The sequence below is a fragment of the Alternaria rosae genome (assembly GCF_020736505.1).
Source record: "Alternaria rosae strain MPI-PUGE-AT-0040 chromosome Unknown BKA58scaffold_8, whole genome shotgun sequence".
Taxonomy (NCBI): domain Eukaryota; kingdom Fungi; phylum Ascomycota; class Dothideomycetes; order Pleosporales; family Pleosporaceae; genus Alternaria; species Alternaria rosae.
The window spans coordinates 1,602,891-1,630,755 of NW_025763577.1; the positions used below are offsets into that span (position 1 = coordinate 1,602,891).

Below are 27,865 nucleotides of genomic sequence, written 5' to 3' on the forward strand. Positions count from 1 at the left end.
ATGCCTTCGACGCATCGTTCGGACTGTACGGGCACCGGCGCAGTGCAAACTACGGTCACGACACAGCATAGCGGATTCCAGGCGTATCACAAACCATGCAAGGCCACACAGCCTATAGGCTTGTTATCCAGGACCGGTCAAGGTCGATACGCGCTCGACACTGCATCTTCTTGTCCGTTTATGGTCTCGATCGGCCGGGACGTTACACAGGACGTTGAGCCCACCAATCGACACCGCGAAGTGACGCGCGAGGTTTTCAGCTCGCTTAGGTTGGTATACCAAGAACAAATGAAGAAGCGTATATGCATGTCAGCTCTGCGAACGCACATGTCAGGTTTCGCCGACCATGAACCTGCGGGAGGTTGATAAAGCACGATGTCGACCTGCATTCTCGCACAACTCTTACCTCTTACACAGAACACTTCGTTTACATTTATTTGCTACATGACCTATCTACGGATGGAGCCATATTAATTTCGAGCGCAGAGGAAGTACCGATCTCACCATGGCAAGCGGTGACAGTGCAATAAGCTCCCTTCCGGGCGGCCAGCATTCTCCTGCGCATCCCAAGGCTGCAGCGGAGGTTGGGTCATACGCAGAGTACTTGGCGAAATTGAACCGATCACCTCCCACCTCCAGCGGGGGATGTTTTGGCGATCATTTGTGGTTGGCAAGTTTCAACGCAGATGGCCGTTGTATTGAATGGAACTACTGTGTCCCATACAAGAAAGATAGGCTCGATGCTCCAAGAAATTTACCAGCCTTAGACGGGAACGGTGTCAGACCTTACACATCAGTTCTTTCCCCTACTGGTTTTTGGACGTTACTACAAGGCCCGAATGAGAACGTGGTCTATAGAGTAGTCATAGTGACTGCTGGGCATGGTAGCATCTCCTCTCAAACGAAAGACGTTCTCGGCCTCGGTCTAGACCTTGGGCCGGAGATATTCGAATATGTGCAAGATTGTGTTGATAACCCCTTATTTGGAATGCAGTCTGGGGATATCCGATCTTGGTTCAAAGTCTTGCCGGCATTACGCATAGGAGAGAACATCTTGTACATTTCTGAGGCTGCACCTGGGAGAGCAGCTAAAACTGGTATCCGCAACCGCCCAAATCTAAGCACTTAGGATAGCTGACTAGTAATTTAGCGATACTCTTTTTAGGAACCAACTGGAGATCTCCTCATCTGGTAGCCAGAACATCTATCAGCTCCTCGATGTTTCCATCCATAAGACCATCCCAAATTGCGGAAGGATTGCGTAATGCAGACGAACACCCTGACTCCTGTTGCCACAACACATGGCTGATCCAGCGCTTCATCACATCAGGAATTGGCGCCGATAATTTCTTCGGCCCCAGCAATTTTCTCTACGTCTGCTTAGCGGCGCTACTTGAACTCCATCTATCTACAGCGCCTTTGGATGTACCTTACATTGCCAAGTATCAATTCCAATCTCAGATGCGAAGTGCATATTACAAGAGTCGCACAACTGGAGTCAAAGATGATCGAGGGGCCTATGAATCTCCGAGTAGAATATGGATTCGAGTGAGGATGGAACTCGATGAGCAACGTACTACACTGCGCTGGATGATACAATTCTTCCGGGAACACTTCAACCACCTTGACGAAGATCTTCAAGCAGCCCTCAACGATATCATGGAACGTTTCAAATTTCGAGTACAAGACCTTGAACAGTGTGAATCCCAACTAAGAGATCACATAGCAGCGGAAGGCACAAGTAAGAGTATTCACATGGCAGAGATGAGCATTCGTGAGAGCAAAAGAGTTATGCTACGTACGGCAACATCCATGCGCAGTCTAAACAAAAGCTAACACTTTTCAAGTGACGGCTTTGGCATTCATCTTCTTACCAGTCTCCCTCGCATCTTCAGTGTACGGAATGGTAAGCACCTCGGTTCCTACTGGTGGCCATTCTCGCTAACAGTCATCGTAGAATGTGCAGCAAGTCAACGGTACTGGTCATTCTATCAGAGTCTTTGTGATCACGGCTGTTGCAATGTGTGCATCTTCTGTATTTCTGTGGGCTGCTTCCGCTGCTTTTCAATCTTACCGAGCTCGTCTGATATCCGAAGAACAGTTGAACAGAAACGCGAAATTCCCATGGTATAAAGAAATGATCATGCACGGGCCGCTTGGACGTGAACAGCGGTTATGGTACAATATCAAGTTGATATTCTGCGGCTATTCTGGATCTAGATTCGACTGAGTTTTAGAAGAATGCGAACTTTCCATTGATACCAATGGAATCATACCGTGCATGTATTTCACTTGTACTTTTGCATGGGAAAACATGCGATCTGGTTGACATTTTGATTGGCGCTGTTGAAATCGTAATGATATGAGTAGCACGCAAGAAATTACTCAAGCATACCCAGGTAAACTAGGACATGACGATTGTGGACGTTTGAAACGACAATAAGCTATTCAAGTCTTCTCAGTATGCTTGACAGAATTCCACAATTGTGATGGCGGAAGCGTTCGCGTTCGGGTAATAGCCAGTAGTTCAGGCATGGGTATGTACATATCTCTGCAATGACAAGTAATAGAGATGCACCATAGGTATCTCATTTATCCACTCAAGACGCATGAGCGTTCTCAAAGTACACAACCGAATATCCTCGCGGGAAGACCCTTCAGCTAGGAGACGCCCGGGCATCGAAGCAAAGCAATGCTGTGCACGCTACAAGGATATTCGTGATGAGCCGACGAAGACCTCCAAAGAAACCATTCAAGAACGAAGTCGGAAGTCCGTCTGCCAACTACTCCAAGCACTCCTCTCACAGCTCCGCCACGGGAAGTGATCAACATGTCAGTCAGCCACGAAGGCGGAGTTCGGGCCATGTACCTCCGTGGTGTATCCTCGCAGACAGAAGATGGCGCGCCAAGTATCCCTTGCCACGCTGTACATGGTCAACTGTAAGACTCGGGCTTACTTCACAGAAGCGGTGAGGCTGTTCACAACGAGCGACGAAGACAGCGGGCAGTGTTGTTATCAGTGAATTTGGTCCGCGCCCTTGGCATTCCGCGACGTACCGGAGTGAAGCACTCAAAACGATCCTGTTTGATTAGACAGTCGGCGGTGCGCCAGTTTGAATGATCTGCAAGCGGTTGTTTTGACGTGCATGGGCCACTCCAGACTCAGATTGGACTTGGCGGGCAAGCGCGACGGGGTAATGACATCATCAGCTCTGGCTGAAGCGCGCACCAAGGCACACATGTTCGAAACTCATGAGGCTGGTTGATAATACGGTATCAGTATTGCGATTCGAGTAACTGCAGCTTCCGAGACAGCGTGGCGATTGGTGAGAGAAATATGTGACGATATGCTCCACTTCCCCTGGGCAACCTGGCAGCTTCCGAGCTAAACCATGCGCTGGTACCCGCTTGGCGTCTACACAGCCTACCTCACCAACCACCTCGTCATCTCAACCGGCCAGGAAAACAGCAAGCCAGCACTGCCCTCCTCCCCCTCTCGATAACTAACCACTTTCGCCGGGTCCTCGCTGCGAAGACACAACCTCAAATCATTTGCCAATTCTTCTAGCCTGTATTCCGCCAATCGCAGGGCGTGCATTCGGCAGCTACCTACCAGACCAGCGAGCTTGGCTTCGACAAGTCATATACTGCTAGCTTTCCCGCGCCGTGCGCATCTGACTCTTTTCCCGAACAGCAATGAGTGAGTAACAATGGCCCTTTTGATTCATTTTCCCGCACGCGGCAGTTAGCCGGCCTTGTCGTGGTCGCTTCGCGCAGGCTTGGTATTTGGATCGACCCTACAACACCATCGTTGTTCGGCTTTCCTAACCAAACCTCCATCGCCGCCGACCGTCCGACCGGGGCGCAGCACAGCACCCTCATCAACCTTCATCGCGTACTTGGCCCACGAATTATATATCGCTAACCTGTGCCCTTGGCAGAAAACATAAAGCAGTCTTTCCACCGTCACGGTCGAGCACAGAGTTATCACCGCCACCAGCAGCAGACCATGCCCCAGCCCGCCAACGGCCGGCTCCACGATGAGCACACCCCGCTCATCGGGCGCACCCAGAACTACGAGGATGAATCGCGCGTCAAGACTATGCCCAAGCATGTCTTGCATTTGATCTATGCGACACTCGCCAGCAACTATGTCAACGTCTTCCTCGTCTTCGTGCCGCTCGGCATCATCGCCGGCGCATTGCACTGGAACCCTACCGTCGTCTTCGTCCTCAACTTCATCGCTATTATCCCTCTTGCCGCACTCCTGAGTTTCGCGACTGAGGAGCTATCCGCTAAGCTTGGTCAAACTCTTGGTGGATTGATGAATGCGACATTTGGAAATGCCGTCGAACTCATTGTAAGCTTCCGAGCGCATCCATTGCGCTGCAACATCAGCTAACCACAACAGGTCTCTATCGTTGCACTCAAGCAAGGCGAAATCCGAATTGTCCAAGCCAGTATGCTGGGCAGTATTCTGTCCAACATTCTTCTTGTGAGTCAAGTTATTCCATTACTCATATCTCAGCGCTGACTATGACCAGGTGCTCGGATGCTGCTTCCTTGCCGCGGGCCTGACTCAACACGAGAGCCGATTCAACGAGACCGTCGCATCTACCATGTCCTCGCTCATGGCCGTCGCATCCGCCTCGCTCATCATTCCCGCCACCCTCTACGCCGTCATGCACAGTGACAACAAGAAGGACAACCTCGAGACTGACAAGAACATTCTGGTCCTCTCCCACGGCACTGCCATCATCCTGCTCATCCTCTACATCCTATACCTCTACTTCCAGCTCTACTCCCACCACAGCCTCTTCGCTGATGTCGAGAATCAAGAGGGTGGCGGCGAGGAGGAGGAGGCCCAGATCTTGTCACCCGTCGCTGCCGGTGTTGCGCTGGTCCTTGTCACCGTCCTCGTAGCTGTTTGCGCCGAGTTCCTTGTCGACAGTATCGATTCGATTGTAGAATCCGCACACATCAGCAAAACATTCGTCGGTTTAGTGTTGATCCCCATCGTCGGAAACGCAGCCGAGCACGTCACCGCCGTCATCGTCGCATACAAGGGCAAGATGGACCTCGCTATCAACGTCGCCATCGGATCCTCCATGCAGATCGCTCTCTTCGTCACTCCCTTCCTTGTCATCCTCGGCTGGATTATGGGCCAGCCCATGACCCTCCACTTCCAGGGCTTCGAGACAATGATCTTCTTCATCTCCGTCCTGATCGTCAACTACCTGATCCAGGATGGAAAGAGCAACTACCTCGAGGGCGCCATGTGCATTGGCATCTACGCCATAATCGCGCTTGCGTTCTACATCTACCCCGACAACGCGGCCGGCGACATCACCGTCGACGTTGTCAAGCGATTCTTCGCTGTCAACTAGAGCATGCAAATGCTTTAGTTGCAAATTGATTCGCGCTCGCTGAGCGGCGCGGTGAATCCCATTTCCTTTGTACAATCTATGTTCTGCTCTAATATATCTTGGCACAAGACTACAGAACGGAAGGGCCTCTTCGTTTTCCTATTTGCTACTGCATTTCCTTAGTTCTTAGTCTCCTTGTACGAGTATCTGTGGGGTGGTGCAGCTGTTCTTGGCGTTATATCTACTTGTGGCAGTGCATTTCGGAACGATCGGCTGCCGAACAGTGGAGTGTGGCTTGACGATCGAATGTGGTCTGAGCTTAGCGGGGACCTCATGTTGGTGGGATGAGTGGAAGGGGAGGATTTGTATATGTAGGATCAAATGAACTGTCAAGAAACATTCGGATGTTCTTCTTATTGTGCATAGGGTGGGTGTCGTGCTTATCGGCAGTTCTTACTACTAACCTGCAGCGCGCTCACCCCGCAGACCTCCAGGACAAGCTACTCAAACAACATCTTACTTCTCCACCCCTTCACCATCCCCTCACCTCCCTGCCTTAGCAAACTCCCCCCAAGCCGCCGCCCAAACAAGATACCACGTCCTACTTGCCCCACCATCAATCCACCTTTCATCCCAAAACCCATCGATCCCGTCTCTGAAGAAGCTATAACTCGCTCTCGGATCAATCAACGCGAGATTAGCATACAAGATCCCACGCCAACCCCCTTCAACATTCGCCCGCCCTTCCGTGAAGAACGTGTTCCATTCTTCTCTTACGAACCCGCGGGGCCGAATTAGAGAGGTGCAGGGCGAAATAGGGACGATGTGGATGCCGTGGATGAGGGAGGTTTCGAGACCGAAGTACGCTGAGGGGTGTTAGCAAGGTGAGGTGACTTGAGCCTTGTTCTTCCTTTCGGCTTCGTGCTGGGTGTGGGAGGGTTGCATGTATGTAATGAGACTTACAGCAACAGCAAAAGGTACTATGACGGGCATACGTACTCGCGTGATCGATTTTGTTCTCAAACAGAATCCCCGCGACTTTGTTCTGCGTGTAGCGGTTTGGGTGGTTTGTGTTATTGGAGCGGATGTACATGTAGGAATTGAAGCAGCGGGCTTGGATGGCAAGTTGGAGATTTCCTGCTTACTCTGTCAGTGCCCTTTACCAAATGCCGTCATCTGCGCATGCTCGGGAATGAGAAGAATACCTCTCTTCTCCATATTCGCATCCCCACTAACCCTCCCCCACATCTTAACCGCATAACAAGAAAACGCATCTTCCCCCGTACTCTCCATGTCCTTGCCATCTGCGCTTTCAAATAGCCCTTTCGCCCAACTATGTCCATGCCACCAGTCAAACGCGCGTTGAAAAGGGTAGTCTCGGCCGTTGTAATCGCTTTCGGCGTAGTCCTTCACCAGCATATTCGTCCACGCCTTGTTATCCCCTTGCATCAACCACTCCGGATCCAAATACCCGATCACAGCGGCTGTGTAGACAAAGTATGCGTAATGGAAGTGATGGTCGTTGTAATACGTATTCCCGAAATCGGCATTTGGGTCTGTGAAGCCAGCGGCTGAGACGACGCCTTTCCAGCTGTCGTCGTAGTAAAGAGGATACCGTTGTTGGTTCTCGACATACCGCGCGAATTCTTGTTTTAACTTTTCTAGTCCAGCGTTTGCGATGGCTTCGTGATTCAACACGTCTTTGATGACCCAAACGATAGTCGCGAATTTCGATAGAGCTTTTCCGGCAAAATACATGGAGTCTTGTGGTATGCGTTCTGTCATTGCGCGCCGGAGATCGCGTTCTGCGACTGCGGCGATGAAGGCAAGGACTTCGGGGGAATAACGTATTTTGGCGTTTGCGCTCGTGGTGGGGTTCCAGGGGCCAAAGTGCATGGTTAGTGGGATGTTAGGTTCGATGAAGGTAAGCTTTTCGGCCCAGATGGCTGTTGCTATGCCTTTGGTCGTGGTACGAAGGCGCAGGTTGGTTACTTGGTGCCTCATGTCTGGGTCGAGGGATTGGATGTGGTGTGGTAGGGCGAACATGAGTAATGGTGAGTGGCCGACTTTTGTGTACCGGAACGTGTAGATGCCTTTGCCGTCTGGCACTACAGCGGTAAGTCTAGCTTCGCATACGAATGCTCCACAGGCTCGGTCGTACATGGCTTCTCCTTCTGCGCCGAGCGGGTTCTTTGCGACCTGGATTGTGCCTTTGAAGGCTGGTGGGCCAACGAGCGTGTTGGCATTGATTCTGGCGAACTTGGTGGCGTCGTAGTCGAGGCTCGCTACTGGATTGATGTACATGGCCCAAGACGCTCCATCCTTATCTTTCAAGCGGTACTTGACCGTGCGGCCCATGATGATTGGGCCTGCCACGTCTCCGAAGCCGCGACCGCCAGTCTGTATGATGGGCGTTGCGTCTCGGTAGCCAGCTGTGACGAAGCTCATGCCTTGAACAACCGGGAATGTGATCTTAGGTTCTTTAGGCGTGGAGTGCGCGTTGAGGTTGATGTTGACGGAGAAGGGGAGATGAGTATCCGTGGTAAGCGTTGTCCGAGCATCGAGTTCGACGGCGCTGAGGATAAGATGCTGCTTGTGTAGCGGGTTGATATAGCCTTTCGCAGAATGTCCAGGTTCGAAGACCAAATCCTTCTCCTCAATATGGCTCACGCACATGCCCCATGTTTGCACTGTTCCCACATCCAATGCCAACTTGCCCCACCATATTGAGTACGGATGTGTCCAAATAGGCTGGTTCTGCTGACCTAGAAATGCATTGGCGTAGAACTTGTTCGTGTGCAGAGTCCTTTTGTCGTCATCCTCCACCCCCGTTCTAGAAACTGGGTGATGACGGCCGATCGGTATTTGCGGAAGAATGCTGTCTTGCTGTATAGGCGTGAAGATGTTGTCGGGGTATATCTCGTCAGGGATGGCCGAGGTATTGTAGCCTAGTGATGCCTTGATGCCTTGACGCGTCTCGAGCCATGTTCCGAACCAGCTCTCCTTCTTGCTAGACTTCGAAACCGGTCGGGGCTCGCCGATTCGGGATTGCGATGGACCCATAGACGCTATCTTAGGGTAGTATTACGGAAGCTGTCTGAATTGGATGCTCGGTATAATCTGCAGGTCAGTCTTCTCTGAGGATGCTCGTAGGCGTATTAGCGATCGTATATGAATACAGTTGAAAGACGAATAGGTCGATAGTGTGGTATTGGTATAGGTTGTAGGATGCAGTCTGCAGGCTGAGAAGGAACCATTGTCTGATGCCACTGTTACAACGGGCGCAGTGAGAGTTGGGAAGTGACGGCTGGCTAGTTTGCTCGATACCACGAGGTTTGCGCATTTGCGCGGTCAAACAGCAGTACCTACACCACATTGCGATGGACTGTACGAGGTATCACCGAGAAAGAGGGGAAAGAGGAGGGACGAGTAAGAAGTTATGTGCAACGATAGATCGTGACATGTGGCTTGGGAAGGAAAAGGTGACACAAGGAGGAAGTCACGGTATAGGTCGAAAGAGTTCGCCAGTTTGGCTTCCAGCGGTGATTGCCAGCATATGACACACAACTAAAGAATGAAAAACTGATCCGCTTCCATTGCTGGACAAGCGAGTCTCTGACTGACACCGTCCGATCATACTAGCGGTTTCCGCAACGGCGCAATGACACCCTGCTTAACAATAACCCTCGGTCTCGTAACGTCCTGATGCGTCTTCTTAGTGACCCACTCCTTGCCCTTCGGTACGCGCAAACTCCTCTCATACTGTTCCCTATTCTCGAATGGGAACGGTAACTGGCTAGCCATATACTTGACGTTGGGTTTCTGTCTCTTCTCATTGATGATGACCTTGTCCATTTTCCTGTCCTTTCTCCTATCGGCATCAATGCCTGGCTTCTTAGTGACCGTTTTGGCGCCGAGGTTACGCTTCTTCTCGGCCTTGGACATGCCGTCGCCGGTCCAGGAACCCCAGCCGGGGAGGAAAGAAACTTCTTCGGTTGCTTCTTCATTCGCGATGGTGGCTTTCTTTTCTGCATCGAAGTCGGCTTCAACGTCGTCACCGGCAAAGCCCTTTGCTGTAAGAGCCTGGTTGCGCATGACGACGTCAAGATCGATACCTTCGTCTTCGAGACCTTGCTCGTCCATGTCCTCATCTTCTTGACCACCAATGACAGTCGCCCAACCATCGTCATCGGCTGTGGTCACGCGCTGCTTCAAGAAGTCATCGACCTTTGTTTCTTGAGGTTTGGTCTCTTGCTTTGACTTCTTTTGAGACTTTGCTTTGGGTGTAGGCTTCGGAGCGAAGACCTTGGCTTGCGTGGAAGTAGTCGTGTTACCTGTGACTGGGAAGAGCTCAGGCTCCGTCGTGGCCTTCTTCTCCTTTTTGGCCTTGGTCAAGAAAGGGTTGGACTCTCCGCTGCCGTTCTCTATAGGCGCGGCAGCCTTACGCTCTTTCCGAGCGCCATTCGAAAGACCGCTTAAGCCGTTCTTCTTGGCGGGCTTTCTAGCTGATGCTGCGTCCGCGACAGAATCTTCGCCTTCCGCAGCCGGGTTGGTATCGTTCTCTTGGTCGGAACCTTCGTGCTCCTCGAACTCGCTGCGATTGATCCGAATAGCCGGAGCTGCTACGTCGGCGTTAGGACCATATCTTCTCCGTCCTGCCTTGGTAGCATTCTCGTCGATTTCGGCGTTGTCGCTGTCTTCTCCCGCAAGCTCGCGTCTCAGGGCTTCAACAGCTTCGTCGTTCTGTGCGCGTTTTGCAGCCTCAGACTTCTGCATAAAGGCCATCTGACCTAGCTTCGATTCTTTGGTCGAGAAGGGGTTCGACTTTAGTTTTCCAAGAGATTGTTGTAGTGCGTCGTTGTCCGATCGGTCGTCGTCATCGTCGCTCTCTTCCTCCTCGCTTGGCACATCAGATGCTTCCTCATCGTCATCGCGAACTGTCTTGCCCTCGACGCGACGACGAAGCTCCTCGTTCCGTCTGGCCATCTCAGTCACACCGTCAAGTGCGTCCTGGTCCCAGTTCGCTCTTCCAGTGGCCTTGATGCCCTTGGCCCACTTGCTCTCGCGATGTTTAGCACCCATGCGTTCCTCTGCTCTCCGGCGATCATTGTATTCACGCTCTTCTTCAGACAGATCAACGCCATCAGCCTTGAGCTGCTCACGCTCCTTCTCTAGTAACTTCTCGCGCTCCCTGCGGTGCACTCGTCGATAAGACTTGCTCTTGATCTTCTTGATGCGCTTCGCGCGGACTTCTTCACGGAACAACAGCTCTCGTTGCATTCGCAGTTCAGCGCGACGCCTGAGGACTTCCTCGACTGGGAGTTTGTTCGTTTGCAGCTCCTCCCACTTCTGTATCTTCTCCTCGTCTTCCTTGCCGTTAGATAGCCCGCTCTGCTGAAGTATCGATTGAATGGTACTTTCGAGGTCGTTTGTAGGTGCAGCGGTCGTCGTGGGTAGGAGGGTTTTCTCTCCCATGTCGCCACCGGTGGGATTTTGTAGAGGGAACATCAAATGTTCGGCGCGGCGGTTCTGCTTGATAGTGTCGGTCCACCTCTCAAGAGTCTCATTCGCTTTGGCGTTGGCTGCGGCGCGGTCGAGCTTGTCTTGCTGTCGCTTCGGCAAAGGCGCGTCTAGTTTCCTAGCAATGTCGTTCCGTTTCGAGGATTTATCGTCTTGCAGCAGCTTGAGCGCCTTCTTCTTCTCCGCGTCGGCAACCTTGGGCTTGAAGCTGAGGAGGTCGACTTTGCGGGAGACACCAAACTCATCTGGTGCAGCCGACTCATGAACATCCACTCTCCTGCCCTTGGGTTTATTGTCTTCTCGCGAAGCCAACGAAGAGATCAAGTTCTGCAACTGTGCCTGGCGATTGTCCTCATCATCTTCCTCGTCAGATGAGAGGTCGGATGCGCCATCTGCTGCTGGGTCTTCGCCTTCGCTTGGCTCCGAGTCGCTATCGTCGAATGCAGAGGCCTTCTTCTTCTTCTCTTTTTCCCTTCGCTCCTCAGCCTCGTCCTCCTCGTATTGATCCAAGGCAGTAGCTAGATCGATAGCATCTTCGCCAAGATCGTCGTCGTCTTCCTCCTCTCCATCTGCACTGTCGCCCTCGTCAAGATCGATATCGCCATCCTCGTCCATCATGTCTTGCTCTCGTTTCGACTTCTTTGCCTTTCCCTTGTGGTTCTTGGAACTGCCTCTGAACGTGTAGCCTTCGAAGCGCTCTTCGTCGCTCTCGCCAAATGCCTCGTCCGAGTCGATGCTCTCGTCATCGTCGTCATCTTCGACGTGACCCATCTGCCAGGTGTTGCCCTCGGAATCGCTTCCTTCGTCGTAGCTCTCGTCACCAGACTTCTTCTTGCGCCGTTTGGGTCCGTCTTCCTCATCCTCGTCCTCGTCGTCTTCTTCGTCGTCATCGCGCGCACGCTTCCGGTTGAAGGCGGGGTCAAATTCGCCTAGCCGGTTCTTGCGCACTTTCGCATCGTCTGGATTCTCGTACTGAGCGATGGAGAAGGCGTCGAGGGCGCGCTTCTGCGCTTTCTTGGGGTTTCGCGATTTCGCATGGCCTTTGCTTGAAGCGCCACCGCTTTGAATCGAGCTGCGTGCTACTCGGGGCGGCATCTCGGCGTTGTGGTTGAGAGGCAAGGCGGCGGTGCGACACAGAACTTCTGGGTTTGCACTTTTTTGATGCACGGGCCACGCCCACCTCCGCTCCAAACTCCGCAAACGCCTCGAAGATTGATAGCGACCAATATCGACGTCGTCGCATCGCTCGCTACAACGGCAGGTACGATCAAATCGCCGCGATGCAACCCACTGCCTCTCTCCAGAAAATGCTGCGGCGCCTGCCGCTTTCACCCAAACAGGCCGGCAAGGAATACTACAAGGGAAACCGCGTGGGATCCATGGGCACAATCAATCGATACGGAAACTTCACACCCGACTGGAGCAAGATACGGACATATGTGTACCCAATTCACGGCACAAAGAATAGCGAGGTGCGTATAATCACATGTTCGGCTTGCGACAGCTGGGATGACATTGTTGGTTTGCAATACTAACATCTGAACAGTTGACACCCTTCGTAGACTCCAGTCTAGAAAAGGTGCGAGGACTTGACGTCGGCAAGGCGGAGAACTACGAAAAGCGATTCACCGGCGAAGACTACTTGAGGGCGTGGAAGATGGCCGGAGGACATGATCTCGTGGAGACAGGGAGTGAAGCGGTAGCCACAGGCAGGAATATACCGACACCATTCGAGGAGAGACCCGCAACGAAGTCATGAAAACGGTTGAGAAATGGCAAGGGCGATTGCGACATCTCAAATTCAATACTGAGAGGAAAACGATGTGAAGAAGCGCTGGAATACGTCACGATGCTGTGGGGGAGAACTGGTGCACGCGCAACGTTGCCACGAACAGGGTCGCAGTGCAGCGCTTCCCATGATGATGACACAGCACCGTGTATAAAGATCTAGGAGAGTATGGCGCATGTGAGCAGTCAGGCGACTACGATGTTGTATATAATGTACATTACTAGGGTATCATATGCTCCCATACATCTACGAGAACTCATACACATCATATCATCACACCCCTCTTCATCCCCTCATCAACCCTCTCTCCTAACACCAAAGAAGTAATTACCCCACTGCTGACTCCCCGCAACCTCCTTCCACCCCAACCCAGGCACATACACAACACCCATACACTTGACATTCCCCCAACCAGGCTGTTTCGCAAACCAACTCCTCAACTCCTCTTCGTTGACATATTTACTCCACTCATGCGTCCCCTTGGGCACAATACCCAGAACATCTTCTGCAACCACATTTGTAACAACCCAGCTCGTCCACGTCCGGGCAATTGTGCTCATTATCAACCAGCCACCAGGCTTTACGTGCGGGAGGACGTGTTCGAGAAATGGGCCGGGAGCGTTGACGTGCTCAATTACTTCGAATAGCGTGACGATGTCAAAGGCTTCTGTGTCTGATTTCGGGCGCGGTAGATCTTCGATAGAAGTATTCAAATATGTGAGTTTACCGGGCGAGGTAAGTGTAGGGTCGCGCCGCTTGTGCGCTTCGGCGATGGAGAGGACTTGTGGTGTGGGGTCGATTGCTGTGACGGAGGTGGTAGTCGGTAGGCGCGCGGCTGATTCAGCGAAGATGCCGCCACCGCAGCCAATGTCTAGATATCGTAGTTTCTCCGACGGGTTTGGTGGAGAGAACGAAGAGCGGCATTGCGTTATGAAGTCGTGGCGGAGCGGGTTCATGAGGTGGAGGAGACGGGAGGGGCCGTGAGGGTCCCACCATGATGATGCGAGCGCATTGAAGTGGGATACCTCTGTTGGGTCGACAGTGGATGTCGAGTTGGGTGTTGGGTTATGGTGTTTGGGGGCGGTGGTGGATATGCATCGCGAGCTTAGTGGAGGTATTCGGAACGGCGATTGTTTGGGTGCTGTTTGACTTGATGAGGCTGGCGGTAGTACTCTCCGTATTGAGCGCAATGCTCTGGCTGTGGATTGTGGCTTCATAACGATAGTTGAAGATTGTTTGGGCCTGCGAGACGCTGTGCACGTTGATGTCACCAAAACTTTAGATCTGCGGCCTCGGCCATCTTAATTCCTTAGTCATCCCTTATCGATAGAGTGGTCTAACAACCCATCATCTTCATGCTTCATTTCACCTTCAACAATGGAGAACGATAGCTTGTTTCGCCATGTCTATCAGCTTAGGGATCGGCTCAAGCCTACCACTTTATGACTTTATACAGGACACGTCCTCTGCTCACTCAGCCATGAGCACGTTATCTCAGATTCGAATCATTGATCGTCACCGTTGTCGGAGACAGATATGACGTATATGATGCAATCATTGCTAATAGCAAAACAAATTCCAGGATGACGAAAATTTCTCAAAGGATATCTGCATCTAGAGCTGAAGGTAATTCGCTGATGTGTCGTGCTTACCTGACAGACTTCGCCTGGATGAGGTCTTGTCAAGTCTAACCTATCTAGGACGAAAGGCGCGTCTACATACAGCAGGTGTACTTAAAGTCGCACCATCACAACTTCAGGTTCAACCATCTACAAACTTCTTTAACTTCCTACCCCTCTCACAAGCACGACTCTATTCGAATTATTCAAAATGTCTCACGGAACGTGGACACCAGAAAACTTTGGCTGGATTGCCGTCCCAAGAAATCGCTCCAACGTCCCATCTGCTGACGATGTTGCTACAATGAAAAGCGAAATCTACTCAGACCCAATGGACGCCTGGCCCGTCACCAACGTGACGGACAAGGCGCGCAAATATGCACAGGAACACCTAACGAAGGAGACATTCAATCACAGTATGAGAGTATTCTGCTACGGTACGTACAACTCAACACCGACACTCTACATGATCATGGCGATGGCAATAATTATGAATTCTCAAGAACCGCTGACACTGTATGACAGGTACCTACATCATCCAGCATTACTTCCCAGAATACCATTCGAGTGCCTTCTTCGAAACCTGGGCACTGACATGCCTCTTTCACGACATTGGCACGACCGATGAGAACATGTCGAACACGCATATGTCGTTCGAGTTCCAAGGCGGCCTCCTCGCTTTGACCAAGTTGCAAGAGTTCGGCGCTCCCCAAGTTCAAGCCGAGAGCGTTGCCGAAGCGATCATCCGCCACCAGGACCCCGGTGAGACAGGTACAGTCAGTGCAATGGTCCAGATGATCCAGATTGCCACCGAGTTTGGTAAGTTATAGTGACACCGACACTATTCTGTATAGTCAACTGACTGCCATTACTCAGATAACATGGGACTACAACCGCATCTCATAGGCCGGGAAGTCATCAAACAGGTGACAGCGCAGCTACCCCGAATGGGCTGGTCGGGATGTTTCGCAAGCACGATCATGAAAGAGATCAGGGTGAAACCTTGGTGCCATACTACAGCGTTGGAGAACTTTGCCGAGTCTGTAGCAGGCAATGAGCTCATGAGACCTTATGAATGAACGGGGCGTGAGCGAGAGCAAGACATCAAGATGATAAGAAATGACAATATGTATAAGAATACATTAGATTACAGAATTGCGGTACTATAAAGAATGCGAACCAGCCATTCCAAGCTTGTTGCTTGTGGCTACGAGACTCGGAGAACCGCCAAATCCCCACCCACAACCCCCTGCATCATGACCCGAAAAGTGCTGAGAGCAACTGGAGTTCGACCCTCACCTTGGATCGTTGGCATCAGTCACCGAATAAGTGACGCACCGATACGTGTATCTCCCAGCGCGAAACTTGTTGTTGATAGTATTGCACTCTTTAACCAATCTGCGAATCGCATAGCGACAATCATCTTCACCCATTTTCCAGTTGTAGCCTCTGCCACAACAATTAGCGTCGCTGAAACATACACCGAGATAAAGACAAAGACTTACTCGCACCACTTCATACTCCCATACGGTTCCTTCTCCCCTGTCTTCACCGTCGCCACATCCATACGCATATGCATCGGCGTTCGATCATTCGGGTAGAAAGGCGTTTCACCTTCTGGGGGATACATGAAGCCTTTGGCATTGTTGCCGAATCCCTCGATCTTGGTGTCATCTTTACACCATGCGCTGATCGCCTTCTCGATATCATCTGGGGCGACTTTGCGGCCGATGTAGTATATTTTCGGATCCCAACATTGAGGTATCTGGGGGTTAGTGCTGTCCTTGGCGGTGACTAATTCTGGGGCGGGGAAAGCCGGATGCTCGTTCCATGGAGGGTTGTCGAGATTTGTGACGCCGCTGAGGTCGAGGCTGTAGTCGATGGTGCCGACTGTAGCCGTGAAGCCGTGGGTGTTGTCGGAGTCGGGGTCGCATGTGCTCAGGCCGTTGGTGAGTGCGGCGATGCATTCGTCTTTCACGAAGGAGGCTTGTTGGTTGTTGCCGTTTGGCTTAGCGCGCAGCCAAAATGATCGCCGGTCGGGTACGTCGAGTTGGGTGATGCCCCAGCGCCAGTATACGTTGTCGGATATGGAGTTGGAACTAAACTGGTGACCGTCGTTGTCACTGCACCAGGTTTGGATGGCTGACTCGACGCTTACTCCGCCGGAGGCGGTCTTGTCGTTCTTCGGTGCGTCGAGTGGGTGGTTCAGGCACTTGACTGTGGAGTCGATCTGATGATGCGTGGTGAAGGAGTATGTGCCACAGCCGATGTCGATACCTCCACTTCACGCCAAGAACTTCTTGCCATCGCCTACTGAACACGAATTCCTCTCCGTCAGTCCTTGAAAGGCTTCTTCACATGAGAATTCACAGTCGGTGGCGTTCTCTCCAGTCTTGGGTCTCCACCACAACGCGAACTTGTAGTCGCTAAAATCGTCCGAGGCGTCCCGTCTCCAGAAGCGCCGACGGTTCAGCTGCGACTGTTCTCCCTTCGCATTGACCATCCAAGTACCGTCTTCGGCTGAGCCGTCGGTCTTCTCACAGAAGTCGGCGTAAGTGACGTTGAACTCTGAAACCGGGAAATTGGTGTCCTCATTGGGCATGCAGAAGCTGAATACATCTTTGATGGGAATCTGAGGCTGGTACGGAACGATCCATGGCTCCACTGTCATCGTTCTCACAGCGTATTCAGTTGGTGTGGCAGTCGGCAAATCAGTCATTGTCGGACATTGTGTTGTGCATCTCTTGATCTGACCAATCATGCTGCAAAATGCCGAGCATTCTTGTGTGCTGGATGAGCTCGAGCTACTTACAGTAGAGGTCATCGACGTCGTCGGGGTAAACGACGTGATCGAGGGCGTCAGCGAAACCTTTACCATCTCCTTGAGCTCACTACCAGGGATACGAATAAATGGGGATATTGGGCTTCCAGTAATTGCCCGTTGGTAGTTCACCATGAAGACGAAGAGTGCTATAAGCGTCGCTTCGTGCGCGTACAACATGATCTGGTCGGACATCTCTTTCGCCATATTCATTACAACCTCCATCGCTTCTTGCACATCTGGCTGTATCCAGGTAGGAATCTCGTCTGTCATCGCCCCCAATGAGTCAAGAGCTTCGAACGCGGCACCTGGCGAGGCATTGAGAAGTACTTGCTTAGTGGAGCAAATCACTCCGGTGAGCTGCTCATTGAAATCCAGACTACGAGCTCTTCGTGATGATGAGAATTTGTCATCAATCGTACACTGCTGACTTCTGTCGATCAATTCTGTCATCCGCTTTCCAAGAGCCTCTGTAATGTAGATTTCAATGTCGCCAGGGGAACCATTGTTTGCCGAATTGGTGAACATTGTCTGATGAGGTGCATCGGTGCTGCGTATGTTTAGTTGATAGAAGTGAAGACAGGAACGAAATTCTTACGCTGTGGTTGGAGTCGCATCGGGCTTCCGCGTGATGGTAATGACTGGCGCATCAGATGCAGTGGCAATAGCAAGTGTAGATGCTTGTGCCGCGGAAGCTGCTGGTCCCACTTGATGAAGAGGCGCGTGGAGAGCTACGGGAACACCTTTGGATGAGTTGAAGGTCATCGCCATGATATAAGCAAAAAAGGCTGCAAGGGCTGCTCCTGCTCCAATCGCCTCTACGGCCTGACGTGTTTCTAATTCGGTACTCGGGCTGACGAGAAGGTCTTTGATACTCTCCAAGCATGCATCATCAAGGTTGACGCAGGCGCTGTCCAGAGCACTTCCGACTTTCTCGCGCAGTTCATCTGAAAGTATGACATCGACCCCATCGTTGGGGCTGGATGAGTCGGTAAAGACGATGCGTGATCCAGTAAGAGTAGGCGTGGCAGTCTGCTTTTGTCAGCAGAAGGGCTTTCGTGTCCGTCAAGCAATATCGCTTCGTACCAGAGTCGCTGAGTATTGGTTGGTGTCACCCAAACTGAGCGTGAAGATCTCAGCCATTGAGACTGACGACAGTGCTCCAAAGCTGATCAAAACGATGAGGCGAACCATGATATGGGATGAAAGATGAATATATGATGGGGTGAAATTTGTAGCCAAGTACTCCTGGTAGTTCGTTGGTGTCTGTTTTGTCAGATACTGCCAGCATGGTGGGTCATATACACCCGCAAATACTGAACAGTCAAGCATCTCAATCCAAACTTGCAAGGTATATATCAAGAAAGTTGAGGGTCAGTATGCATTTTGGCCCTCCGTCTACCCAATCTATATGTGCTCCCTCCTGCGTCTGGTGTTGCACCTCGTGCCGTATACTGGCATCAAGAGGCACAGGTCCGAAGTTGGGGGGCCGAGACAATCGAAGTGATTGAGAGTGTCAAGAGGACGATGTAATCGACAAGCTGAGTGTGTTGTGATGTCTGACTTTTCCGATACGATTGCTGCTCATGCACGCCAGCTTGCCGCGCCACCTCGAGCCTACGGTTAGGGACTGACATTCTTATGTGACTCGGCAAAGACACAAGACATATGTGACAAGATGACATGGCAGGATATGCATGAGGAAGATAACAGCTTCTGTGTACCACTAATGGAATAGGAGGGGACACATTCTTCTGCGAATCACCCCTCCAAGGTAAAGAACGTCCAATCCGTTAGACTATCACTTTTCCCTAAGAGCGAGATGAACACATTGCTTGGAACAGAATTGTGGCATAGTCGACTGGTCTGCCGCATGTGCCACTAAGGTTGACCAAGCTCGGCTGCTTTCAGAATCTCGTATAATTCTTCGCAACCGCGTTCCTGCGCGTACTCGGTTGGCGTCGTTTGGCTTACCTCGCACCGGATGGTAGGATCTGCGCCATGTTTCAGCAGATACAACAATTTTTCCTTGGCGTTATGTCGAACGGCGTGGTCGAGCGGCGTAGCCCACTTCTTTGACGCGTAGTTGACATCGGCACCATGATCGATCAACACAGCCATAGTAGCGATGCCGTTCCTTTGGCCCCGAACTCCAATGGCGCTAAACAGTGCCAACGGATCCATAGTGGCCCCATGAGACAACAGAATCTGCAGTGGTGTTGCGTCTTCCCGACGTGCCGCTGAGGCGAGGGCGGTACAAGGCTGCAGACATGACCCTCGTCTTACAGATTTGACGTTTGGATCGGCGCCGTGATCGAGGAACCAGCGTAGCAGGTTTTCGGAACGCTGAGCTCGGCTACCAAAACGTGAGAAATAGACTGGGTAGAATGATGGTAGTGCTCACTGGACAGCTGGCGTTTCAAACTCTGTGCTGTTGACATCCCAACCATGATCGATGAGTTCTTGAAACACGGCAGGTTCATCTCTAGCGAAAGCTGCGTTGAACGATAGAATCGACAATGTAGCGCCGTGGTCCAGTAGAGTTTTGAGCATGCGCAGTGATCCATTTCGCATCGCTATTGTCAGACATCCTTGTGACACTTTGTAGCTCGGCTCCGGGTGGCTATGAAGCCACGAAAGGAGCCTGTCAATGTCGTCCGATCCGATAGCATCCTGTATCTCTTGGGGCGGGAAGTTCATGTCGCTGGCAGAAGAAAGTTGAAGGTGTCAAGGCGACGCGCCATGGTATCGAGGAGGGCAAGCATTACATACATGAAACGTGCGGCACAGATATGTGTATGTTTGGGTGGTAACACAATCGAATTGATTCCCGGGGCTGATTGACGTCATGCCAAGATACCAACCACTTCCGATAGCCCCCACCTCACGTGGCCCCTAATTGTTGGGGGAACCATGCGACCTTCGTTGGGAGTGGCACCACCAACATCTTCTCTATCTTTCGCGCTTATAGTATGCGATAGAGGTAGCCCCCCGGCACAGTCGATAGTAGACACATACTTGTTTCATGTTTCATGTGCCATGCCTCTATTCTGTAGCTCGCCTCATCGAGGCATGAGTGGCACCTTCCCGGCTACGTCCCTAGTCGGCATTGCTTACCTACCTCAGAATTTCTATTGGTCCAGTTTCACGGATTCAGTATTTATCAAGGCATGTCCGTCTGTAGATGATGAGGAGGGTAGAGAACTACTCGCGTGAGTCCGTTGCGACGTGTTGTACCATCCTAACCCGTGTATATGAGCCATCGCCCGCGCTCCCTGAAAACCTGAAAACCTGGAAAACACCGAATTGCACGAACCAAAGATCTCAAAATGAGGAGAGGCATCCTTTTCGCAGTGCTACTTGCCATCTACTGCTCGACCGCTAATGTCATCTTGCGTAAGTTAGGTCCCTACTTGCTGCCTTGGTAGCATGACATTGGACTAACCAGAAGCTAGGATCCGCGACAGATGTTGATAGTCCCAACCAAGAGAGGACTGAACTGATCGAACACGATGTCAGACAGCTTTCTTTGCTCGGCAGCCACCTCCACCGCCGTGCTGGTCGTGCGAAATGTAGTGTGCCTCACCGAGGACCTGGCATCGTCGAAAGGGGCCTGAGGGGCTCTTTTGACAATTCTACCATTCGAAGGCGCATGAATCTTCCCACTCCCGACACTATTGATGATTACATTATAGCGGAGACTGGAGAAGCCGAGGCAGTCGTTTGGGGTCAACGAGACGGTAACGATGACGAGAATGAGTTCGACACCAACACGTCGATATTCGATCAATTCAAGTTCTTTCAGGAGAATCAAATGAGTCAGGGTACCTCGCATCTTATGGGCTGTACTATGCTAGTCATTGTCAGTCGCAGGGGTGTTTGGATGGGTCATTTCTGGGAAGACATCTCCTTTGCCACAAACCACGACCACCACTTCTGGGATAAGTACAAGGGAGACCAAGACAAAATCTTCACCGAGTCTGTTATCAAGGGTATGCGAAACGGCAAAGGACGCGGGAGGAATAAGCAGCAGGACTCTTTGAGGTTGAATGCCGATAAGTTCAAGGACGACCATCTCAAAGCTTACCTCATCCATCCCAAAACCAACTCCGATGAAACCGGTGACTATAGAGAATACTGGGACAAGATGAAAGAGGAAGCATGTATCCATCTTCCCCAGCTCAGGGAAGCAAACCAGTGGGAAGAACATGCATACGAACCTACGGACGACGACGATATACTCGACGACACCCCACGCGGGAGACTGCTGTTCAAATACGACTCAAAGCATCTGGGCGTCGGACCGAGTGCTGATCCTGTAGGCACACCCTTTACAGAGCATCTAGTAATGCTGTGGGGCGAGACGAAAGAGTTGCATAACGATGCATGGACCGCGAACACCATCGAGAAGTCCTGATACACTCTTTCTTACTCCAGAATATCAAGCAACTCCCACTACTTTCACCGCCAACTACCCGCCAATCGTGGCGGAATTATCTATAAACGTGCCATTGTCTTCGTTCTGATAATCTCTGTTTGTTGCAAATATAGATATTCAACACGGTCTTTTCATGATGATCCCAGCTGCGCGGTCTAGCAAGAGCAATACTTTCTCTTTCTACGCTCACTGTGCTTCTGCCTTATCGGGGGTTGAGGACTCTACCCGTCACTATCGTTACCAATGATACATACAATGTACTACCCCGTCCCAATGTACGGATCACTTCATAGGTATTGACATCCTTACATCTCTTGCTCACAAAATTTCCACACACGAAGGAGTCAATAATTCACGCTGGTCTAAGCCCCCTGATCCTCCTACTCTTCCTCTTCATCCTCGCTTCCAACATCTCCGCCAACTCCACATACCCACGCTCCCTAGCGTCGTCCGCAGCCGTTGAACCAGAGCGAACCACCTCGGGATCCGCACCACAGTCGAGCAAAACCTCCACCGCCTCTGAATTATGCCAACGAACAGCGTACTTTAGCGGTGTACCCCATTTCCATGACACAATATTCGCATCAACACCCTTGGCAAGCAGGAACCTCAACGATTCGGTAGCTTGCGAGCGGATAGCGAAGAAGATGGCCGACGCATCCGGTCTGGCGCCAAACTCAAGCAAAATATACATGGCCTTTACCAAGCCACGCGAAGCCGCCTTCTGTAACGGTGTAGCGAGGTCAGCGCATGAGCCTACCAGTCGAGGATTTGAAACGACATTCAGCTCTGCGCCATATTCTAGTACCCAGCGTAGAGTGTTCTCGTGATGTATCGCTGCCCTTTGCTGTACGTCAGCCATCAGTTCTTGGTTAAACCCGCCACATCGTGTCTAATAACCTCTACACTCATAGGAGAGAGGGAGTACGCATACCCAGCCACGCTTTCCCCATACCAAAGTCCTTTACCACCAACTTTCCATCCCCATTTTAGCATCAGATCCAGTAAGCTCATCTCCTCGTTTCCCCTCTCCAACGCAGCATCAAAGGAACGACGCGTCAAGTTAGCCTCGTGTCTAAACAATACTTCGAGGACGTCGAAATTTGCATGTGGCATGGCCACATCAAGGCAATGATCTTTGTCCTTCGATGTAATGGCTCTTGTTCCCTTTCGAGGGCGTCCTTGCTTGGTGAATTTGGCTTCCAGGCCATCGGCGTCGTTGTTCTCGATAAGCTCTTCGAGGTCTTGAGTCAAGCCCATGTCGGCAACTTTTCCGGGGTATAGAGGCCCGATGATACATGTAATCATTGGTGCGGTTGCGATGGCGGCGAGGATGAAGGATCGATGTCTGCGCAGCACCAACAAAGCTGTATTTGAAGAGCGGTCGATGTCACGCCAAGGTGGCAGCCTACAAGATCTATGGGAGTTATGCATCTGTACGGCGTAGTTGTACCATCTGACTTGCCGTTATTGCACATACACAGGGAAAGCCAACCAATTGGGATGTCAAAAAGAGTACTTCATTGAATACAGGACTATGAAGGAAGTTGGGTTCGTTACCGTAGCACCATCCAATGATCGACCCCATGACTTGCAAAAGACCGGTGTATGCCACACCGGTTGGCCATAGTCGTCGTTTCGCCATTTCGAACGCCGATATGCCTATCCCTCCAAGTATCGTGATATCGTTTCAAGGCTTGCTAAATGTGCGTGGACATGTTCAACGAGTGACCGGCCATGCCAACATGAGAAAAGAAGTAGACCCAGATAAGCCAAACATGTACGCCTTGACCGTCATCCTATGCAGGTGTGCGCCAGAATTATCCGAGAAGTTTGTCTTTGGGTAGACGCTTGAGGGCTGCCTCAACGTCCTTGTGATCAACGACGACTCCGCTCTCCGAACAACGAGCTTTGGCACGGAGCTCTGAGCAGAGATTGTCGATGTCGATCGTGCCGTCCTTGAAGTCTGGGCGACTTGAAAGTTTGTCCCTGTGCAGTGTCAGCGTATCAATTCTCATTGGTTTGCAGGGTCGTACTAACCAAATCTTGTGGCAATTGAGGAGCGAGTTGACATCTTCGCCAGGTACTACCTCATCCTCGCCGTCTTGTATGCGCTCAATTTCTTCAAGAGGATTCGTTTTCTGCACAGCAGGTGTGTCACCGAAGTGGAAGGGGCTACCGTAGCCAGTGTTGAGGAAAGCATCATTAAAGAAGCCACCAGTGAAGTCGCCGTCGCCTACGATCGCATTCTGGGTATCGCGGTACTCTCCAAAGAGTGTCGGGTCGAATTGGCCGCCGTTTTGGTTCGCAAAATAATCGATGCCGTTGACGGCGGGGGTGGGTGATTTGGCGGCTAAGACTGCAGGAGAAGGTTTGTCGTCAGATTGGGACATCGCACGAGGCATGGGATTACGAGGGTTGCCGCAGGCCATGTTGAGCTTTTCGCAGAAGAGAACCTCACCTTCGGAGTTTCCATGACACACATAACCGTCCTTGATCGTGTCTAACTGCTGATTGGGCGAGGTATGACTTGGCTCTGGTGATGTCCCGCATGAGGAGTCTTGGTTGGTAGGCGATGTGGACGAGTTGGATGGTGAGTCTGAATGGCTTGACGAGCCACTGTTGAACTGGAAGACACGAGATTGCGAACGAGTGGAGTTCTCCGTGTTACTGCGGGAGGGTTCGTTGTTCGTTTTGTTGTTGTTGTTGTTGTTGTTGTTGTTGTTGTCGAACCCGAAAAAGCCGTTGAGACTGCCAGAGCGCTGCGCACTACCTGGACCTATGGCACCAGGGGAATCTGTGAGCGAGCCGTTGGCCCTGCTGGTCGGGCTGAGGGCGCGCCCGGTGCTGTTTTGGCGACCAGACGCATTTGAAGAAACCGACGCATTTTTGTTCTTTGCTAAAGGACCGTTGTCCAGTAGCTGAGCGCCAGGAAGTCCGCCGAAACGCGGGAACTCGAAGGAGAAGTTGTTGTTGTTGTTGTTGCTATTGTTGTTCAGCATAGAGCTGAAGCCTCCAGCAAGAGCGGGAGTACGAGACACTCCGCTGCTGTTGAGCGAGAGTCGTTTTCGGTATTCGCGAAGTTCCGTTTGCAACCGTTGCACTTGTGCCCGTAAGAGACCGTTCTCGTGGTTCGTGGCATCGGACGCCTTCTCAAGTTCTTGTACTTTGGTCTCGAGGTCCTTCAGGTGCTTCTCTTTGCGTTCTCGGAAAGCTCGTTGGGCCGCGCGATTCTGGGCTTTCCGCTTCTATTCCTGCTGTCAGTTGAGCCAACGTAAGTATGCTCCATTGAACCTACAGTCGTGGGCTCAGAAGTCAATGGTTTGCGGCCGGGCTTCTTGGCTTGCTTGTCTTCACCTTCCCTGCGCTTGCCGCCGCCCTCATCATCGTCACCGTCGTCGTCATCCGGACTCTTCCGCTTTTCGCTCGAATCGCCGGGAGTGTCTCCAGGTAGTGAGCCAATCATGTCGCCGTCTGCGTTGTCGAAATCGAAGCCATTGTCGCCATCCAGGTAGTCGACAAATGGACTCTCTTCCATACTTCCGCCGCTGAAGCCGTTCGCGGGTGTTTGTTGTTGAGGCGACGTGAAGTATGCGGGATCGAGGCTGTCAAGAGGATACTGGAATTGGGAATTGTTCATAGACTGCTTGTTATTGGAGCCGCTGTCAAGGCCAGCGGAGAAGAGATCATTGGGGTTCTGGTTGTTCGAGGCCAGAGCCGCAAGGAGGAGATCCTGCTGCGTCGCATCCAGGTAGAAGGGCGCACCATTCTGGAATTCGTTGGTAGTTCCAGCCATTGTAACTAGAATCGCGAGGTAGAGGGTGGGCAGTGTTGTGAGTAGCTCCGAGGAGAGCTTGCGGGTTGCTTGTCGCAGCTGCGCAGCGTAGCGGAAGTTCGGAGGGGCTGGCTATCGGTCAACCACGTGCGATAACCGTTTTCGCCACCCGGACACCGCAAATTGTGGAGGAGCGGGCGCCTTGGGGTTCTGAGAGGTGGTATGAATGACGCAAGATGTTTGGGGTTGATTTGAGTAGCTCGTTCAGCGGGCGGAGGCGGGCCAGTAAGCGGACGAAGGTTTCGCCGGTATGGGAGGGCTTGTGCAGAGGCCAGAGCGCTCTATGAGTGTAGCGCACTCGACGACGACTGCAGAGGGGTATGCGAAGTCGTTGTCAAGAAACGGGCAGTTTGAGCGAAAGGTGGTCAGATGGTGAAGGAGCAGTGGTGCAAGAAGTCAATTCGCAGCCTCACAGCCTGAAGCCAGGTCTGATGCGGCACTGGGTACCCTAGCTGGTTGGTTCGGGCGACTTTTCGGAGCGACACCGTTAAGCCTGTCAAAGAGCGACCGACAGCAGGTGAACGGATGATCAGCGTCAGTGATAGGTTGAATCAGAGAGTGTGACTGTTCTCGCAGGAGCACGGCGTCAGAGAAGGGCGCAGCAGACGGCAGGCTCAGCATGCGCTTCCTTGTCTGATTGATAAGCACAAAGCTTGGTGGGGTAGGGAGAACGCCATCGAAGACTACCACACCGGGCGCAGATCATCGCGTCCGGTTCCTGGTAAGACAGCAGATTGAGTCTTCAACAGATTCTCGAGCGCTGGAAGACGACTGGCTGGTTATAATAGAGCTGGGGTTTTTGCTTCTACTGAAATCATTGGCGTCATGCGTCATGCTGAATAAGTGGTGCCAGTACGCCCCTCGCAGTCTACTTCCGAAGACGGCGAGTTTTCTAAAAGGAAGAATACTAATCATCTCGCTGCGTACAAGTGTGATCCATGCGGCGCGACTGAAGTTGGCAATAGATGCTATCTGTCACGAACGTCGGTGAGGCAACGCGGACGGGTGCCAAGTACCAAGATGCGGTAAAGACCGTCAAATGCAGAAGTGACGGCTGCATCTGCAGACGTTAAGGTGACGTGAGCAGTGAGTTTGGGTGACGGTGGTGACGGTCCCAGTTCCATTCGACATTCACGCACGCTTGTCTCACTTATAGGGCTGAAGCGCGGAGAAAAAAAGGGTCTAGGCTCTGTGGGGCGGCGCCAAGGCCAGCGGCTGCCTGCCGACCGTCACTGCTCGTCGCGACTTCCTCACTTGTACGCGACCGTGAACAATCCAACCCCACCACAACATCGCAACCACAGGAGTCTACCAGCGATTGCAACATGGCGGACACTACCAAGCAGATCAAGAACGCCGTCAATGCCAAGAGGCAGGCAATCTCCACAGAAGAGCAGGGACGCGCAGAATGGGCAGACCAGGTAAGCCGCGCACTACGGAGTTATCGCATTGACCCGACTGACGTTATATAGCTTCCGGAGATGGAGGCTTTGATTGCCACGGTCGGAGAGACTGAAGAGACAGCAGCTATGCGCACAGAGATGTTGTCCAACATCGCCAAGCACGACGCCAAACTTGAAGTCCTGCGATCGGAACTCGCCGCTCTCGAGGCCCAGCTCCCCGAGGACGTCGCTGAACCTGCCGGTCCTAAGTTCGATATTGAGAAGCACCCAGTTCTGCGCAAGGCCATGGAGAAGCAAGAGCCCGAGAAGGCTGTCGTATTGAACATTGGCGACATCTGCGAGGCGCAGTGGACTGACAGGTCCTGGTACAAGGCCAAGATCCAGAGTAAACTCGGCGCCGCCTCAGCCCCCAAGTATCTTGTTCGCTTCATCGAGTACGACGATACCTTGACCGTCGATGGCTCCGCCGTACGTCCTCTTCCAAACAAGCGCAAGCGCGAGGCGGAGCCCACCTTTGCCGCAACCCCGTCTGCGCCAGTTGTCTCGAGTGCCCACGTCATCTCCGGAGCTGCTAGCATGAACCCGAATGCGCAGGCTACCAAGAATGGAGGGGTAGCTCAGGACGGAGAGGAGAGGAAGGCGAGTCGCATTGTCAACAAGGGCATCCTCAAGAAGAGGCAGTCGAACTGGGCCGACTTCCAGAACAAGGGCAAGAAGAAGGGTGTTGTCAAGAAGGAGTCCATGTTCCGTACCAGCACGGAGGCAGGCAGTCGAGGTGAGTAAATCCAGCAATCTTTCGTTGTGTCTCATCGCTAACGCCTCACAGTCGGCTTCACAGGCTCGGGCAAGGGCATGACCGAAACCCACAAGCGTCAGCGTTACGACCACAAGGCCGACGCGGACCAGGACGAGGATTACTCTGGCGACCGCAAACGCTTCTAGACCATCCAAGGGGAGGTCGGCGAATACCTCGTGGTACGTACAAGTGTGATCGAAAACATTTGATACTCTGAATCCCTTGCTTACGTTGCCCTTGGGCCAACTTCAGACCTAGACACACGCGCTCAGCTACAT

General features: G+C 52.1%; 13 protein-coding genes across 13 annotated transcripts; 6 read left to right on the forward strand and 7 right to left on the reverse strand.

Moving 5' to 3' along the window:
• The first annotated feature begins 792 nt into the window (after positions 1 to 792).
• BKA58DRAFT_229750 (uncharacterized protein) lies at positions 793 to 2,275 on the forward strand. The gene is made up of 3 exons (XM_046166454.1): positions 793 to 1,798; positions 1,848 to 1,906; positions 1,958 to 2,275. The coding sequence occupies exons 1-3, from the start codon at positions 1,219 to 1,221 to the stop codon at positions 2,228 to 2,230; spliced, it is 912 nt and encodes a 303-aa protein (XP_046022865.1). The 5' UTR covers positions 793 to 1,218; the 3' UTR covers positions 2,231 to 2,275.
• A 1,529-nt stretch (positions 2,276 to 3,804) lies between these two features.
• On the forward strand, positions 3,805 to 5,549 carry BKA58DRAFT_229761 (vacuolar calcium ion transporter /H(+) exchanger). The gene is made up of 3 exons (XM_046166456.1): positions 3,805 to 4,360; positions 4,412 to 4,495; positions 4,545 to 5,549. Exons 1-3 carry the CDS (start codon positions 4,010 to 4,012, stop codon positions 5,385 to 5,387), a joined length of 1,278 nt encoding a protein of 425 aa, XP_046022866.1. The 5' UTR covers positions 3,805 to 4,009; the 3' UTR covers positions 5,388 to 5,549.
• Positions 5,463 to 8,438, reverse strand: BKA58DRAFT_461948 (endo-1,3(4)-beta-glucanase 1 precursor). The gene is made up of 3 exons (XM_046174829.1): positions 6,572 to 8,438; positions 6,330 to 6,503; positions 5,463 to 6,232 (listed from the first exon to the last, which is right to left on the reverse strand). The coding sequence occupies exons 1-3, from the start codon at positions 8,427 to 8,429 to the stop codon at positions 5,910 to 5,912; spliced, it is 2,355 nt and encodes a 784-aa protein (XP_046022867.1). The 5' UTR covers positions 8,430 to 8,438; the 3' UTR covers positions 5,463 to 5,909.
• A 172-nt stretch (positions 8,439 to 8,610) lies between these two features.
• Positions 8,611 to 11,988, reverse strand: BKA58DRAFT_344147 (Utp14 protein-domain-containing protein). The gene has a single exon (XM_046168392.1). The coding sequence runs from the start codon at positions 11,979 to 11,981 to the stop codon at positions 9,000 to 9,002; it is 2,982 nt and encodes a 993-aa protein (XP_046022868.1). The 5' UTR covers positions 11,982 to 11,988; the 3' UTR covers positions 8,611 to 8,999.
• Positions 11,989 to 12,166: 178 nt separating this feature from the next.
• BKA58DRAFT_404470 (uncharacterized protein) lies at positions 12,167 to 12,645 on the forward strand (the record flags this gene model as incomplete). Its single annotated transcript, XM_046171845.1, has 2 exons — positions 12,167 to 12,358; positions 12,433 to 12,645. 2 exons carry the CDS (start codon positions 12,167 to 12,169, stop codon positions 12,643 to 12,645), a joined length of 405 nt encoding a protein of 134 aa, XP_046022869.1.
• Positions 12,646 to 12,669: 24 nt separating this feature from the next.
• BKA58DRAFT_229837 (hexaprenyldihydroxybenzoate methyltransferase mitochondrial precursor) lies at positions 12,670 to 13,942 on the reverse strand. The gene has a single exon (XM_046166457.1). The coding sequence runs from the start codon at positions 13,890 to 13,892 to the stop codon at positions 12,972 to 12,974; it is 921 nt and encodes a 306-aa protein (XP_046022870.1). The 5' UTR covers positions 13,893 to 13,942; the 3' UTR covers positions 12,670 to 12,971.
• A 112-nt stretch (positions 13,943 to 14,054) lies between these two features.
• On the forward strand, positions 14,055 to 15,531 carry BKA58DRAFT_471861 (uncharacterized protein). The gene is made up of 3 exons (XM_046175250.1): positions 14,055 to 14,731; positions 14,820 to 15,113; positions 15,171 to 15,531. The coding sequence occupies exons 1-3, from the start codon at positions 14,506 to 14,508 to the stop codon at positions 15,371 to 15,373; spliced, it is 723 nt and encodes a 240-aa protein (XP_046022871.1). The 5' UTR covers positions 14,055 to 14,505; the 3' UTR covers positions 15,374 to 15,531.
• A 264-nt stretch (positions 15,532 to 15,795) lies between these two features.
• On the reverse strand, positions 15,796 to 18,309 carry BKA58DRAFT_461960 (uncharacterized protein; the record flags this gene model as incomplete). The annotated part of the gene is made up of 4 exons (XM_046174830.1): positions 15,796 to 16,524; positions 16,609 to 17,665; positions 17,714 to 18,147; positions 18,202 to 18,309. 4 exons carry the CDS (start codon positions 18,307 to 18,309, stop codon positions 15,796 to 15,798), a joined length of 2,328 nt encoding a protein of 775 aa, XP_046022872.1.
• Positions 18,310 to 18,898: 589 nt separating this feature from the next.
• On the reverse strand, positions 18,899 to 19,919 carry BKA58DRAFT_229856 (ankyrin repeat-containing domain protein). Its single transcript, XM_046166458.1, has 2 exons — positions 19,520 to 19,919; positions 18,899 to 19,471 (listed from the first exon to the last, which is right to left on the reverse strand). Exons 1-2 carry the CDS (start codon positions 19,813 to 19,815, stop codon positions 18,997 to 18,999), a joined length of 771 nt encoding a protein of 256 aa, XP_046022873.1. The 5' UTR covers positions 19,816 to 19,919; the 3' UTR covers positions 18,899 to 18,996.
• A 525-nt stretch (positions 19,920 to 20,444) lies between these two features.
• BKA58DRAFT_442710 (uncharacterized protein) lies at positions 20,445 to 21,532 on the forward strand (the record flags this gene model as incomplete). Its single annotated transcript, XM_046173923.1, has 2 exons — positions 20,445 to 20,511; positions 20,571 to 21,532. The coding sequence occupies 2 exons, from the start codon at positions 20,445 to 20,447 to the stop codon at positions 21,530 to 21,532; spliced, it is 1,029 nt and encodes a 342-aa protein (XP_046022874.1).
• Positions 21,533 to 21,905: 373 nt separating this feature from the next.
• Positions 21,906 to 22,813, reverse strand: BKA58DRAFT_442711 (ankyrin repeat-containing domain protein; the record flags this gene model as incomplete). The annotated part of the gene is made up of 2 exons (XM_046173924.1): positions 21,906 to 22,395; positions 22,488 to 22,813. 2 exons carry the CDS (start codon positions 22,811 to 22,813, stop codon positions 21,906 to 21,908), a joined length of 816 nt encoding a protein of 271 aa, XP_046022875.1.
• A 367-nt stretch (positions 22,814 to 23,180) lies between these two features.
• Positions 23,181 to 25,349, reverse strand: BKA58DRAFT_461961 (AP1-like transcription factor; the record flags this gene model as incomplete). Its single annotated transcript, XM_046174831.1, has 2 exons — positions 23,181 to 24,801; positions 24,852 to 25,349. The coding sequence occupies 2 exons, from the start codon at positions 25,347 to 25,349 to the stop codon at positions 23,374 to 23,376; spliced, it is 1,926 nt and encodes a 641-aa protein (XP_046022876.1). The 3' UTR covers positions 23,181 to 23,373.
• Positions 25,350 to 26,546: 1,197 nt separating this feature from the next.
• On the forward strand, positions 26,547 to 27,794 carry BKA58DRAFT_229915 (uncharacterized protein). The gene is made up of 3 exons (XM_046166459.1): positions 26,547 to 26,809; positions 26,861 to 27,566; positions 27,618 to 27,794. The coding sequence occupies exons 1-3, from the start codon at positions 26,714 to 26,716 to the stop codon at positions 27,731 to 27,733; spliced, it is 918 nt and encodes a 305-aa protein (XP_046022877.1). The 5' UTR covers positions 26,547 to 26,713; the 3' UTR covers positions 27,734 to 27,794.
• Positions 27,795 to 27,865: the final 71 nt, after the last annotated feature.